At 38.4% G+C, this 16,130-nt stretch overlaps 2 protein-coding genes across 3 annotated transcripts in view; one reads left to right on the forward strand and one right to left on the reverse strand.

Moving 5' to 3' along the window:
• The window catches only part of TBCD (tubulin folding cofactor D), a 487,835-nt gene that overhangs the window by 305,525 nt on the left and 166,180 nt on the right, over nt 1-16,130 (reverse strand). The gene's annotated exons all lie outside the window — the stretch shown is intronic.
• On the forward strand, nt 2,351-13,806 carry ZNF750 (zinc finger protein 750). Its single transcript, XM_033961210.1, has 3 exons — nt 2,351-2,410; nt 8,539-10,195; nt 11,711-13,806. Exons 2-3 carry the CDS (start codon nt 8,745-8,747, stop codon nt 12,441-12,443), a joined length of 2,184 nt encoding a protein of 727 aa, XP_033817101.1. The 5' UTR covers nt 2,351-2,410; nt 8,539-8,744; the 3' UTR covers nt 12,444-13,806.

Below are 16,130 nucleotides of genomic sequence, written 5' to 3' on the forward strand. Positions count from 1 at the left end.
TACTTTGTGATCAACTTCCTGTTTGAATCTTTGGGTGTAATAATTCCCCACAATCTTAAGCTTTCCCCCAATAGCATGGCTAACTATGCCCTGTCCTCCCCTCCTCCCTCAAAATAGAAGTAACTGACAAGAGATTTAATAGGGCTGACCTGGCCACACTGCAGCACTCATCTTAAGAGTGCCCAGTACTGTAGTCATATCACAGCCTTAATCCCAGCAATGCATCAGGCTTCAATTTATTTCACAGTGTCATGACAAAAAATAGAGATCTCAGTAAAAAGTAGAAATAATTGCACTTATATGTACCCCAAAGTAAGCAAATGATAAAATTTATACAGGCAGTCCTAGAGTTACAGACACCTGACTTGAAGTACAAATCATACTTAAGAACACTGTTGCAGCTTCATTTGATTTCACTGAGCAGTACCGTATTTTCACGTAGATAACACGCACCCGTGTAAAACGCGCACACGGGTATAGCGCGCGGAAAACACAAATTTATGTACAGAAATTTTTATATGCCGCGCACACCCGTATACCGCGCATGCTGCCCGACTCTCCTTTCCCCGTACCTTTGTGTAGTTGGCCGGACAGACGGGAACCAAACCCGCCTGTCCGGCAGGCAGCCAACGACGGAATGAGGCCGGATTGGCCCATCCGTCCCAAAGCTCCGCCTATTGGTGGGGCCTAAGGCGCCTGGGCCAATCAGAATAGGCCCGGGAGCCTTAGGTCCCTCCTGGGGGCGGGGCCTGAGGCACATGGGCCCAACCCGACCATGTGCCCAAGGCCCCGCCCCCAGGAGGGACCTAAGGCTCCCGGGCCTATTCTGATTGGCCCAGGCGCCTTAGGCTCCACCAGTAGGCGGAGCTTTGGGACGGATGGGCCAATCCGGCCTCATTCCGTCGTTGGCTGCCTGCCGGACAGGCGGGTTTGGCTCCCGTCTGTCCGGCCAACTACACAAAGGTATGGGGAAGGGGGGTGGGGGTGTCGTGGGGGTCGGCCAGGGGGGTCGCGGGTCGGCTGGGGGGGTGCGGTCGGAGGTTCTTTTTGGGGGGCGGTCATTGGGGGGAGGGGGGTTTGCGTTGAGGGCAGGAGGGCCTGGGATCCCTCCTGCCCATAATGTAGTGCGGGGTGGGGGTAGGGGGTCGCCGTGGCCAGGAGGTTTTGGGCTCCCTCCTGGCCCAATATTGTCGGGGAGTTGGGGAGTGGGCGGGGCAAGAGGGCTTGGGCTCCCTTTTGCCCCGATCGTGTCGGGGGGCAAGAGGGCTTGAGCTCCCTCTTGCCCCGATCATGTCGGGGGTGCCGCCGTTGGCAGGGGCAAGAGGGCTTGAGCTCCCTCTTGCCCCGATCGTGTCAGGGAGTCGGCGGGGCAAGAGGGCTTGACGTTAGAGAAAGGGCGAACCGCCGGAAGAGGAAGCAGCAGGACACCGGTAGGAGCTTCTACATGATGGGGGGGGTCGGGAGGCTGTGGGGGTGCAAGCGGTCCTTCAGGGTGGGGGTGCGGGTGGGAGTGCGTGCGAGCGGTCCTTCGGGGTGGGGGTGCGTCGGGGGGGGGGGGACTATGTAAAAAAAAATTTATATAGCATGCTCATGCGTATACCGCGCAAGGCTATGCACGGTTTGTAAAAACACGTATAACGCGCGTGTTATATGCGTGAAAATACGGTATTTCCAATGGCATAGACTCCTACACTTCTCCTGTAGCAGATTCAGGAACATGTGGTTGTGCATGCTGTTATCTTAGAGGGAAAACTGGTAGGGACAGTTGACCCTTTTGTCAGCTGGGAGAAGAAGTAAGCAGCAAGAATCTTAAAATCTATAAGTACTGAATTACATACAAATCCAAATTAAGAACAGCTTTAAAAACGTAACTTGTTCTTAACCTGGGGACTGCCAGTACACAAAATCATTTTCAGCCTTTAAGATGCACTGGAAAGTACTAAGCTTTCCCTCTAAATAATCTTTCTGCTTATCATTAACAGTGTAAAACTTCTGTGCTCTATGTGGCTAATTACTTGAGAAAGGAGTTAGCAAACTACTGTACTATAAAAATAAGAACCAAATACAATACATTTTTAAGAAAACAGGCTGCTTGGTGGTTGAAAGGTGCCTGTATGAAGACACTAGCTTACTTGTTTCATAGCACCAGAGTGACAACAGGTTTTTCTGTGTGTGTATTTGCTTTATCAGGTGCTGAGGTAACACGGAACAGGAACCAAGCAGTAGATGCAAACACATGAATCGTCCCTGCAGGCAGGAGTAATATCAGGTGCATCTCTACAGCCCCAGGGCTCAACTCCTTTACTTTAAATCCCTCCCACTGCAACAGCAGCCTTCAGTTTCAGCTGACTATCAAGGTGAGAACAGGTACGTCCTTTTCAGCATTGAACTGAACAACTCTCAGACTTTGGTAAGAAGTTTTATTACTTGTCAGCTAATTTTATTAATTTACAAACACTTTCTCATTAAGCTCTTGTTCCAACAGGCATTCACTAACAAAATACTCAGCTGTTAGCTTAAATACTGTCTTTTGAGTGAGCCTGGCGGTAACAGGTGCACTTACATAGATCTGATCTGTTACATTAAGAGATCAGAATTTCTAAATTTACAGGGACAAGAGAATCTTTTATTTTCTGAAAACCGAAGTCTAAATTTACTACAGATTTATAAGATATATGGATCTCTGCTCTGAATAATATGTTAGACAATGAAAGGAAAACAGCACATACACATATAATGGTTATGTGCTTATCTTTTAAAAGGGTTTCAACAATAACTGAGGTTTAACTTCATAGTTTATTACACCATTTTAAATCTAGCCTTTTCTACAAACATTTCATTAGTAAATCTTACTTCTGATTAAAATACTATTTTCAGAGTTTTAACATCTTTGGGAAAAATCTTACTTCCAAAATATATACGCACATGTTTCTGCTTTGATCCAGTGGTTAAAGAACAAGCTATATGAGATTTTGATATAGATTGATTATATTAAGGCTGATAACATCAGAAATATTAGTGAACTTTGGATTTGCTGTGTTTGTTCTAACTCGTGCTGATTTGACCAAACTGCAAGCGTTTCATGAGGCTGGTTTCCTGGACTTTAAGCAGCTGGCTCCTACCGGACAGAGACCTGAACTTCCTGCCAAAAAACTAACCACCCCCTCCTATTTTCCCCCATATATCACCCACTGCCATTTCACCCGCACCTCATCATACGTAGCTTTCAATTTAAAGTTCAATTGAAAATCTCAAAGGGTGTGGTCAATCTTTACTGGAAAAATCTTGAGCGAAAATAAAGCTCACATATCTTGCAACACAGCAGGAAGGCGACAAAGGCATGTCCTTGAATTATGCAATAATGACACACCATAACATTTTAATTACAGTATGTCCTTTCAACTGCTTTAACCTGACAAGCACTTCTTGTCAGCAAGTAGGACACCAAAGGAACAGTACAGAAACCAGTTAGTTAATATGCATGTCAGAGCAACATAATCTGTCAACCTATGATGACTGCTCTATATGGGACCATAGTGCTTGCTCTGAAAAACCTCAAGCCACTGCAATCAGCTGACTAATACACAGGCCTGTTACATTTTAGTGCAGTGATCTTCATTAATTTTCAAGTTGGGGCGACTTTGGATCTAAATAAACTGAAGGAGACCCACCAAACATCTTCTTCCCAAAAGAGATCGCGATACTGCTGATCAGTGTGTGTTAATGATATCCACACATGCCTGCCTTCAAATTTTTTATTGTATGTATCCTTGAGGATGTGGGCATTTCCAAATACATTTTCTTCCTCTATTGAGAAATGCCTTCTCCTTCAAGCATGTCGCTCTTCCTCAACTCAGTGTCCCTCTTTCTGCCATGAAAATGTATTTAGCAAACACTTTTTTTTAACAGAGTATAGGACAACTTTACAAAGTGATCTAGGCCACCATCCTATAACTAGCTACATACTAGCTAGTTTTCCTCTTGAACTAAATCAAAGAACCAGAGGGATAGTGAAATAAGATGAATATGATATCAGTTCTAGAGAGAGAAGAAAAGTAGTTGTCAATGAAAGCTGTTCTAGAATATAGTATATTCTTAGCTATGAAAAACATCTTTGTATAGTAAAAAAGCCTATAGTGAAGAATTGTGACATTATACTGACGAGGCTGAGTTTAACCAATACATTTCCATATTAAGTCTACATACTATAGACATAAGAAATCAAATGCAGATAATCATTTTATGTAAAGTGCACAATAAAACCAAGATAAAGATTTGAAAACATTTAATTCAAACTACAGAATTAGCTTCCAGTAAAAAAGTCAATTGTTTGCAAAATTAATTTTAAATGAATTTAAACATGCTTATTCCAACAATGTGCAAAAAACATTTTAAATCATCTTTAAAGTAAATTTTAAGTAAAACGGAATTAATTAGAAAAGTATTCATTTATAGTTATTCTAATTTGGTTATGTATTACATTTACTATATTGATACAAGAGAGAATAGCATGCAACATGCTTGTGCTACTCTGCAAATTAATTCTCTTTGGCATATTTCATAAAATTTATCACTCATATGCATCTTTTTTCTGAACACAAAATTCAAATTGTTACTGTAAATAAACATGAAATGCTCATGTTTTTGTTTTGACAATAACCTTCTTCTAGGATAATTAGTACTGACAGTTTCAGGAAAGCACAGAGAGCAACGGGTATAAACTGACCTGACCAGGTCTACTGCAAACCTTTCACATTAAACTGTTATATGCTTTACAATCTCCAAACTCCCATTTAAAACTCCCAGCACTATTCAGTATATGTGCAGCAAAACCACCACCTTTTCGCTCTCTGAAGGAGTGGTAAATAATGTTTTAAACTGCTACCATATGCTGTTAGTAAGTGGCCCCCTAAATGAAGTAGAATAGTTGCTGTGTTACTATTTTTAGGTTTATAAAAATGAGGATCAAACAAATCATATATAAAGGTTTATTAGACTAACTTAACAACACCCCCCCTTTACAAAAGCGTGGAAAAGGTTTTTAGCACCAGTTGGCGCGCTGAATATTCTGCACTGCTCTGATGCTCATAGGAACTCTATGACCGTCGGAGCAGTGCATAGCATTCAGCGCACTGGCCGGCACTAAAAACTCTTCCGCACTTTTGTAAAGGGGGGGATATAAAATTGGTATCATCTACAACTTGTTTGTTGACTCTCCCCCCCCCCCCTTCCATTCAACACTGGAATGTCAACTTAGCTGAAAGTTTTGTATATTTCTCATTGCTTTTTTTATAATGTGCATTGAGATGATTTTAATTAATACATTTATAGGCTGCAGTTAACAATTAGATCATCAGTTTAGTTTCTATATAATTGTTTTCATGCACCAAAAAAGCCACTGGTTTTTACTTAATTTTCAAATAGTTCACTAAACACAATCAATTCCTTTGTATTAAACATTTAGATTTAGACATTTAGCACTGTGAAACAAACAGATCACTTTAAATAGGAAGAAATACTTTTCTAGTTTCTTTAGTTTTTAACCTATTTACAGATAGGGTCTGTATGACTAAAATTTGCATATTTTAAAGGGTTGGGGTTTTTTTTTTTTAAGTAGTAAATATTATCCAAAATTTAAATTAAGATTGCTATTTTGGTATTTTAATTGTATTTGATGTAAAGAGCGCTAATCGGGAGTTTATATATTACCTAGAGCCTAGGTTGGTTCGGTAATTCATAAATACAAATTGTGTATTTACTTACTTGGATTTAGCTCATGCCTTTCAGTAGTAGCTCAAGACAAAATTATATTCAGGTATAGTGGATATATCTTCCTGTCCCTGGATTGCTTATAATTCAAGTCTGTACTTGACACAATGGAAGGTTCAGCAACTTGCCCAAGGTCAAACAAGTGTCAGTGGGATTTGAATCCTGGATTCCCAGCCCACTGCTTTAACCACTAGCTTAATCCTCCCCTCTATGGTTGGTGATCTTAAAAAAAAAATAAAAAAATCTGTACGGTCAAACAAACGTGCTTCTTTTTCTATTCCCTCAGCAAGAAATTTACCATGCTGGTTGGATTTTAAAAGCTGCAATTTGCTGATACAGTACCAAATACAAAAGTCACCTTTGGTATATTTGTCAGGAAGTCAAATATTTAATATTTTTGCACATTGCATTCTGTTAAAATTCCTTTTAGATCATGGTACACTATTAATGTACAGATTTTCTTAGCACATTACTAAACTTTTTGCAGAAAAAAGCACTGCTACAATATTCTGAAGAAATATAGTTCATATACTTACAATATACAAGCACAATCGGTCTAAAAGAAAAGATAGCAAGCTAAATATTTATGTATATTAGATAGATGAAAGACAGGGAAAAGTGCCTGAGTACCTGAATTAATTCATGTAAACCATTCTGAGCTCCCAGAGAGAGCAGTATAGAAAAATGAACAAAGATTATAGCTAGCACTGGGGGTCTTTTTACTAAGGAGTGCTAGCTGTTTTAGCGCGTGATAAACGCTAACACGTCTATATGATATAATGGATGTGTTAGTATTTAGCAGCGCACACTAAAATGGCTAGCGTGCCTTAGTAAAAGGACCCCAATGTTTATTTATTTCCAATTATTTTAATCTACCTATCACAACATTCTAGCCGAGAAACAGTGCAAACATTTGACAACATTTTTACAAAATTATAATTTATCATCAATGATCAATTGCACTCAGAAACGAAATGAATCTGATTTCAAAAGTATGTACAGTAATTTTGTTGAATCCAAACATAGTGGGTAGGAATCTGAGACCTATAAATAAGCATTTGCTTATAATTACATCGTACAAAGATATGCAATTTTCTCTGTCAAAAGTCCAAAGTATTGGAATTCGTTATCATTGGCACTCAAAACAATAACCTCAGCTGATAAGTTCAAGGAAAACTTAAAGACCTATCTTTTCTGATGCATATTCTCAGGTTTAACAGGTAGCGCTATTGGTATCTTGGAAAACAGAAGAATATCCCTAATATTGATTTCTTTTTTTGCTAAATCTTTTTGTATTTCTCTCCCTTGAACCCCAACTTATATATTAAGTATGGATTATTTTTGTACACTGTACTGTTATTTTACTATGTTTTAGATTGTAAGCCGCCCTGAATGTTCTCCCTAGGGTGGGATAGAAATTTTTTAATAAACTTGGAAGTGACCCCCAGATCTAATAAGCACAAAACCTAGTACCAATAAATGATTTATGCATGTCTTTCCAAGATGAAGTTTGTAGCAGATCTTGTTGAGAACACAACTGATCAGTGGCAAAGGAGTGTATGATCAACTGCTTTCAAAAACTTTCACATTAGCATTCACCTTAGATAACATCTCACCTATATGATTTAAGAGATAAGTGAAAAGAATCTTATCCGCAAAAGTTCATTCTATGATCCCCAAACTTAATCCTAATTCACAAATATCAAATTAAGTATACCATACAAAAGAACTTCCCAATCAGAAGTCATTTTAATCAACCGTAGTACTCCTTAAGTTTCAAGGAATTGAATCATTTTGCAATAGTCATCATTTACAGCATGATAGTTTAAAGTTAGTGATGAAATAATCAGATTTTTAGATCTTTGCCATAACACATTCTACTGCTGGATCCATGAGAACTAAACTGCTAGAGGTTCTCACGCCTTCAGAACTGGTAAGCAGAAAGAAACATGCCGATACAAGCCTCAGTGTGCTAAGCATTTTACCAGACAGATAAAGCCTTTTGACTTTTCTTTTTTCCATAGTAAGACAGTTATATTGCTAAAACAAACAAAAGTTACATCCAGTTACCCGAATGTGTACAGTAGGCAAACAAAACTGTTCCTTCACACTGCAAATGTAACAGGAAAGAAATCAGAGGTGTGCAGATTTTTTCTACAGGTCTTCTAAAATGTGAACAAATACTTATCAACAATATCATGTATAAACTGTGATAACTAGTAGAGTGGGATATATGCCCAAGTGCCAAAGATGAAAGTTGTGATTGTTCTCTGCAGGAACACTGAAGCCTGTATTCCTATACTGTATATAACTTTTTGACCTTTGCTACTGTGTCATGGATCAACATGCATTTTAACTTGTACTTACCACAGATCTGCTACCACTATATAAAAAGCAACAGTGAACAAGGATTAGAATATGGGTGGGCAACTCCGGTCCTCGAGGGCCTGAATCCGATCGGGTTTTCAGGATTTCCCCAATGAATCTGCATTAAAAGCAGTGCATGCAAATAGATCTCATGCATATTCATTGGGGAAATCCTGAAACCCCGATTGGATTCCGGCCTTCAAGGACGAGAGTTGCCCATGTCTGGATTAGATGGTCAGCATGCTTAGGTTTAAAAGAAAGTAAAAAATGGAAACTATAACATTTTGTATACCTGCACAATGAGGTATTGGCAAAAAAAAAAAAAAAAGTGCATGCAGGTGTGTCCAAAGGAATTCAGTAATTTTCACCAGGATAACTAATTCTTATTTTTTCCTGTTACAGTTCCTGTACAACCTGTTGCTGCAGTGCTGCCCCACTTCCCCCTCCAAGAATTTGGAGTGATACAGTGACTTTCCTATAAAACTACTTTTCTAAACCAGAGACAAGCTTGGTGAAAACCTGAAAAACTGGATACATTTTAACTGTGACACTGGAAGCAGACCACAACTTCATCAACTGCAAAAATTAAATTGTGCAAACACAAAACAATGAGTCTCCTGAAAGAGCGCAAACCAAAGAAACCTCATTATATTCCAAGACCCCCAGGAAAACCATTTAAATATAAGTGTTTTCAGTGTCCTTTTACCTGCAATGAGAAATCACATCTTTTTAACCACATGAAGTATGGTCTCTGCAAAAACTCTATTACGCTGGTAACAGAACAAGATCGAGTCATCAAGTCCCCAAAGTCAAATTCTTTGGAGCCAAAGCAAACCAATCAACTAGAACCCTTAGTCAAGTCATCTTCCAATTCTACTACAAGTGTACCCCTTATCCACGACTCTAAATCTCAACATGCAGCTACTAAAGATGAAGTGAAGGAAAACCTGAACCTACAAAATCATGATACAAGCAAACCAGCACCTCAAGCAGAAAAGCTTGCAGTGCAGAAGGAAATCACTTTGTCTACTACTACAACTGATGTGATGCACAAACTGCCTGTTTTGGAAGGTGTTGTAAGACCGTCAGCTTTTGTTCCCATAGGAGAGCACCGGCAGATTAAAGGGACAGAGAATAAAGATATTCCTGAATTATTATCCCCATCTCATTTAAATAACAAAAATGTTCCTTATTATACAAAATCTGCATTTCATAGCCCAGTCCACCCATGGAAAACAGGACCCAATTTTGTTTCACCAGATTTTCCAAAGATTTCATCTGCAAAAGGCTTTGGATCTATTCCCTACTATATGCAACCAATGATGCCAGAGTACCCTCCTCATTTTTATACAGAACAAGGTCTGGCATCTATCTGCTCAACATATCAATTTCCAGGTAGTCCGCATGAGTGTGAAAACCCACTGCTATCAGTGTATGCAGCTCCAGATCAAAGACACTTTCTCACCCATCCTGCTCAAGCCTCTGGAACATTACTTTCAAAACCAATGAGCTCATTACCAATGGACCATTACAGGCTTATGCAGCAACTGCACTCCAATCCCACAATACCATATGCAATTTATAGAGCACCAGAACATACATATTCTGCCTATAATCTGAAGCCTCCACATATAGCTGCTGCTATGAATAAAGATCAAAATTCTCAGCTAATAGAAGATGCTAACTTATTATATCCATGTTCATCAAGCCCATCCAGGATATATCCTTTAGCTCTCCACAAAAAGCATAATGAATGTGGAAGAGAAGTTTTATTATTACAAACCAAAAACAATATGAAAGATGGTCAAAATGAGTCAGAAAATGCAAAAATGAGCCCCCGAGCAGGAACTGCTGCAACAGGATCACCTGGCAGGCCTAGCCCAACAAATTTCACACAGACAAATCAAGGCTCTGATGGCCTGTTCAGTCTCAATAAGTGTTCTCCATCTAATGACCCATCTGAAGAAACATTAACAGCCTTCAGACCAGTAAAGAAGAGCACAGCAACAAATGATTCCAACAATCTGCAAGCTCAACATGAAGGGGAACCTTCAAGCAGGTAAGAACATAAAGGAGAAATCAGATAGGAAATACCAAACCTACAGTTTTGCTCTTTACTAAAGTGGTTATCAGCACAGTTTTAATGTCTATTTTTCTTAATATTTAAATATTAGCAGTAAAGAACAGAATTCCTACATTAAGGAGACTGTCTCTGCAAGCAGATAAAAGCCGTATTGAAAGAATCAGGAGTTCTCTTAGCATTTTGCATTAGACTATACCAGGAGTACCCTTACAATACAAACCCATCTAACAAAAGTGTCTCCAATCTCACAACTACTATAATTAAATTTTCTATATTAAAGTGTTTTAGGATAATAAGTTTTCACCCAACTGCAGATTAATTTGTGTTATGGAGTTTTGTATAAGTCACTAAATTAACCTTTCTAGTGATTTACGTATTAGAGTATATTATGCCAGCTTAACAAAATTAAGAGAAAGCACCCAGGGTTTACCCCAGGCAGATAACAAAGAAAAAGTATTTGATAAATCAAACTCTGAAAATTCAACTGAGAGCATTTTGGCCTTATGCTTGTAAGGTTTGAAACGCCAGGTCCCAGGTTCAATTCCCTCACCTAAGATTCACCAGGAGTAGAATCAAATAAGAAACACAGCCAGAGGTGATTGCATAAAGAATATATTATAGAAATAGGCTTACAGAAAAGTAGGATTCATAAAAGTTACAATTACAATTACAGACTGCTTCTGTGTTCTTGTGAATGAGAGAGAACACACAAAGAAAGAAAGAGAGAGCGAAATAGGGGGGTGGGGAGGGTGATATCCCAAGCTTCAGTTAGAGAGCAAGACGAACAAGAAGAAGGGGTGATGTTGCGAGGGGGCTTTTATAGTTTGGAAACTTATTCTAAAATACAGAATCTATTGAGCTTCAATAGAAGTTAAACATAGTAAACTTGTGCTAGACAGGAAAAGAATAGGCTGCAATCAAATGTAATTTCCAGTATGCCTCTGACAATAGTTTCTGATTAATCTTAGTTATCTGTGCACCTGGATCCATTGTATATCCTAAGCTGTCCATCCTAAGCATCAGACATTAACACATCTTCTTAGCACCTTTTAGCTACAAGTTGGTTTGTAATCATGATTTAATCAGGGCTATTTGAAACTGTCTTTTAGGGCTGTTTGAAACAGTCTGCCTGTGATGCTTTCTGTGAATAAGTACTCAGGGTCTATCTGCATCCACATACCAGAATCAGATTGATATAATTTCCCATAGGCCTTTGCTGACATTAGTTATGCCAACTGAAAATGCTGATTGCTAGCAATAGCTATGCTGATAATGCTGAGTTCACTTATCATAGCTGTCATACCTGAAACAGGTAAAAACCACTTCACATAATGTGTTGATTTAAAAAAAATAAAAAAGATGTTATGCAAATGTTGGAACTCCTGTAGCAATTTTAAAATTCTTCCTAGTAAAATTAAATACATAATTTTAAAAGTAGAAATCAAAATCTGGCATTACATATTGTTTTATTTTTGTTCTGTTTATTTTCAGCCCTGATGTCACCAGTAAAAATATGTACAATCAACAGCCAAATCATCTGATCCTCAGTCAAGGTACTTTGTTCAATGCAATGGCTGACAATGGACTAGCTCCACTGAATCTTTCAAAGAAATCAGACAGTATTGCAACACCTAGCAATGAACTAATGTGTAAGAATGCTTTGCCATTGAGAGATCAAAGTTTTATGGACACACAGGACATGCCTCTGAATCTCTCTGTAAAAGACTCTTGTAGTACTATTAGTTTGAAAATCTCAGTTCATAGTCCAACTCACGACTCTGTGACCTCTACTAGTGAGAAGAAGGAATCAGAGAACTTCAGCACACAAGTCTGTGACACAGAACTCCACAAAAACAGTAGAGATGACAAAAACTTGCGTGCAACACAAAGTGTGAAGATGCAAGATTTGCAAGATCTAAGAATAATAGACCATTGTGATGAACAAAAACAGACAGCAGCAGTTGCACTTTGCCAGCTAGCTGAATATAGTCCTGGAAAAATAAGAATGGGCAATGAAGAGGAAGATTCCCAGAACAATTATTCTAACCAGGCAGAAACTACCCAAAGCTCTCCAAAGAATGAGGAAAAGCTATGCAATCACAAAGGGCATGGGCAAAAAAGGACACAAAAAGAATCTGCAAAATCACAGCCTGCATCAAAAAAGACTAAAGTTGTTAATTCAGGCAGAGTGTTTACTTTGAGAAAGAGGGCACGTGTATCGTGATACCTTATTTATATGTATTTAAAAAAAAGAAAGAAATAATACAAATAGGTGGTATAGCTATCATATCATGTGTGCACATTGGCGACAGTGTGCACTGAAAGACAACATTAAAAAGCAAGATTTTTATGAGCAATCCCATAAAATCACAGATGAGTTAAATTGCCAATATTAAAACTATCAGAGCTAAAATTGATCTGATTTTTATCAGATATACTGTCTGTCCATAATCTGCAGATTTTTTTTCACATGCTGCTGCTGATGTGCTTCAAAACCAACCTAAGGGCTCCTTTTACAAAAGTGCGCTAGTGATTTTAGTGCACGTACCGGATTAGCGTGTGCTACCTGAAAAACTACCGCCTGCTCAAGAGGAGGCGGTAGCGGCTAGCGTGTGCGGCATTTTAGCAAGCACTATTCCATGCGTTAAGACCCTAACGCACCTTTGTAAAAGGAGTCCTAAGTCTTATATATATGCTCCATAAGTACCAACAAAAGCATTTCTTATTCTAATTAAGAAGCCTTTAAAAATGGAACAAAGTACATAAAGAATTGTTTAATAAGCAGACGAGATGGCTTTCAGGGATTTTTGATTTGGTTACAAAATAGTTTTCAAAAACTATTATCGAATTTTTGCTGTATATATTTATAATATTGAATTAAGGCAATTTTTTTTATATAATAAATAAATATAGTTTTATGTTATTGTTTAACATTTTGCATATTTTAAGAGTTGAAAACAGCTCTATTTTAAATGTAAAAACACTGTACATAAACATTGGTCATGGACCAGTAAAATATTTATATAAATTATTTTGTGTAAATGCACTATTGGTGATGGTATATCAGGCATGTATACAGTACATCCTAATGGTTAGAGCAGAAGGCTAAAAACCTGGGAAGCCAGGTTTCAAATCCCACAGCTACTGTTTCGGATTTTGGGCAAGCCACCAAGCCTCAGGTACAAATTTAACCCCCCCCCCCAGTCCACCCCCCAACACACACACACAAACACTTTTATTACGCTGCGCTGCCTAGTAGCGCAAACTAAATGCCTAGCTACCCATGGGAATAGAATAGGCGCCTCAGCATTTAGCTTGTGCTGCTTGGCAGCATGGCTTGATAAGGGGGGGGAGGAAGAGATTGTAAGCCCCTTCAGGGGACTGGGAAACAACTACTCTACCTGAATGAAATTCGTGTTGAACTTCCAATGAAAAGGCATAAGCTAAATACCAGTAAAACAGCTAGCATTTCACTAAAAATGCCTTATTTCCTAAATGGGTTACGGAGATGTTGTCAATCTTGTTTTTTTTATTTTTCAAAACCTATACAAGAATATAAAAATATTTTCAATAAAATGGTGTGTTTAAATGCAGATTGAACTTTGATGATTTACTATTAAAGTAGGAGTGCATTCCCTATGAAATCCTAGAATTTCTATTATAGTTGCACGAAGCAAAGCAGAAGGAAATGATTTCGAGCAGGGCATACAAGTTGCTAAACAATGAGGTCATTTTTCCAACATACTTTTTTTTTCAGTTGCCACCTTCTCAAGGCTTTTTTCATTCTTTAGCAAAGAAATTTAACATTTACTTTGTAATATGCCCTGGTGTGTTGTAAATTGTATTTTGGTACAGTTTTTCAGGTTTTGGGGATTTGTTGTTTTAGGTTTTCTAAGGAAAGGCTTATCAAGTGTCAGGTGTTGCACCATTACAGCTTTGACTTCAAGTTCTGTTTTATATAATAAATCAGAATTAAATTCCCAAGTCTGCAATATCATAACAATGAACAAGATCAGTATGTCACAAAAAATTAGAGCCAGTTAGTAATCTTAGATGACAGTGCTGTCTGCCATCATAGTGAAAGGATACATACAGTCAGATGCTGCTCCAAAAGTTGTTTATAGAAACAAAAGAATAGCAATCCATTAGAGATATACTGTACTCAAACACAAAACCTAGATTTTGGGGCCAAAAATATGGCCCAAAAATGGGGGTCTCAGTTTAAATTTGAATCTTCCTCTTCTCAGACCCATCGCAGCCCTCTCCCAAAGCCTACCTTAAGCCCTGCTATTCCAGTGGAGAGCCAGGGTAAGAGCGATCCTCCTGTGCTCCTGCCCTGTGCAGTCTCAGTACTCAAAATGGCTGACGTGAGTTCCCACAGTGGTTGCTAGGTTTATTTACCGCCTTTTCATGAAGAGATTCACCCAAAGCGGTTACAATACATTGAACAGTAATTAGGTACTCAAGTATTTTCCCTCTCTCACTCTCTGCAGTCTCACAACCTGACTGTGTTATCTGGGGCAATGGAGGGACTAAGTGACTTGCCCATTGTCACAAGGAGCAAGCTACTATTACTATTATTATTATTTCTATAGTGCTATCAGATGCACGCACAGTCACAAAGAATAAGAAAATAATCCCTGCTCGAAAGAGCTTATAATCTAAACAGGCAAGGCAGACAAACAGGATATCATGTATACAGTTAAGGGGAATGATTAATCAGCTGGCTGGGTTGAAGGGCAGAGGACTAGGATTAAGGATTGAAAGCTATATCAAACGTGCTTCTTTTTCTATTCCCTCGGCAATAAATTTATCATCCTGGTTGGATTTTAAACGTTGCAATTTGCTGATACAGTACCCAATGCAAAAGTCACCTTTGGTATATTTGTCAGGAAGTCAAATATTTAATATTTTTGCACATTGCATTTTGTTAACATTCCTTTTAGATCATTGTACACTATTAATGCACAGATTTTCTTAGTAAGCACTTTTCAGTCTGCTTTTAAACAAGGGAAGGGAAAGGGCTTGATGGACAAACTCGGGTAATTTATTCCAGGCATAGGGGGCAGCTAGATGAAAGGAGCGAAGTCTGGAATTGGCAGTGGAGGAGAAGGGTAATACTAAGAGTGATTCATCTGAGGAATGGAGTTCTCTGGGAGGTGTATAAGGGGTATAAGCTGGGGTTGAACGGCTCAGGGTTGAACAACCTCAGGGTACTGAAGCAGCAGCTTTAACTACAAGACCACTCACTCCCAAAGTAACCTCGTGAGACTGACATGACTTTGGTTTATATTTGAGCCAACCTTTTTTCCCCCCTTTTTGGTGGGACAAAGGTTACCTCGGGTTATATTCAGATGGGTTTATATTCAAATATGTATGGTACCCAAAGTATGCAGGCAACATGATAAAAACAAAAAATATGCTAAGAATTTTACAGTATTTATCAAAAAGCACATCCAATAAATATCACAGATATTTCTGTATCAATTAGGAGGTTCTTTAATGGAGATAAGTTTCTTCTGTTTTACTTCTGTTACCTTCTAAACAGAGAAAGTCTCTGAATATTTGGAGCTAGCTTTTTGCCTCATACAGGATTATCCTGGAACACAAAAGATACTTCTCTCCATTGATTAAAGAAAATCTTAAAAATGATATGAAAATATCTATGATATTTACTGAAAGGTGTTTTTTTAGTTATCATTTTTATTATGGCAATAATATAGCAAATGAAAAATATAAAATTCAGAACAGAGCATGCACCCAACAAAGGTAAAAAGCACAGGAAAAACAAACAGATAAACAGTAACTATAACAAATCTGCAACATGAGCAATATTCAGCCATAGCACATTGAGCAGAAAGAGGTAGCTAAAAATAATATATTACAAAAGGGGAATTAGAAAGGAAGTAAT

This window comes from Geotrypetes seraphini, chromosome 10 (assembly GCF_902459505.1).
Source record: "Geotrypetes seraphini chromosome 10, aGeoSer1.1, whole genome shotgun sequence".
NCBI lineage: Eukaryota > Metazoa > Chordata > Amphibia > Gymnophiona > Dermophiidae > Geotrypetes > Geotrypetes seraphini.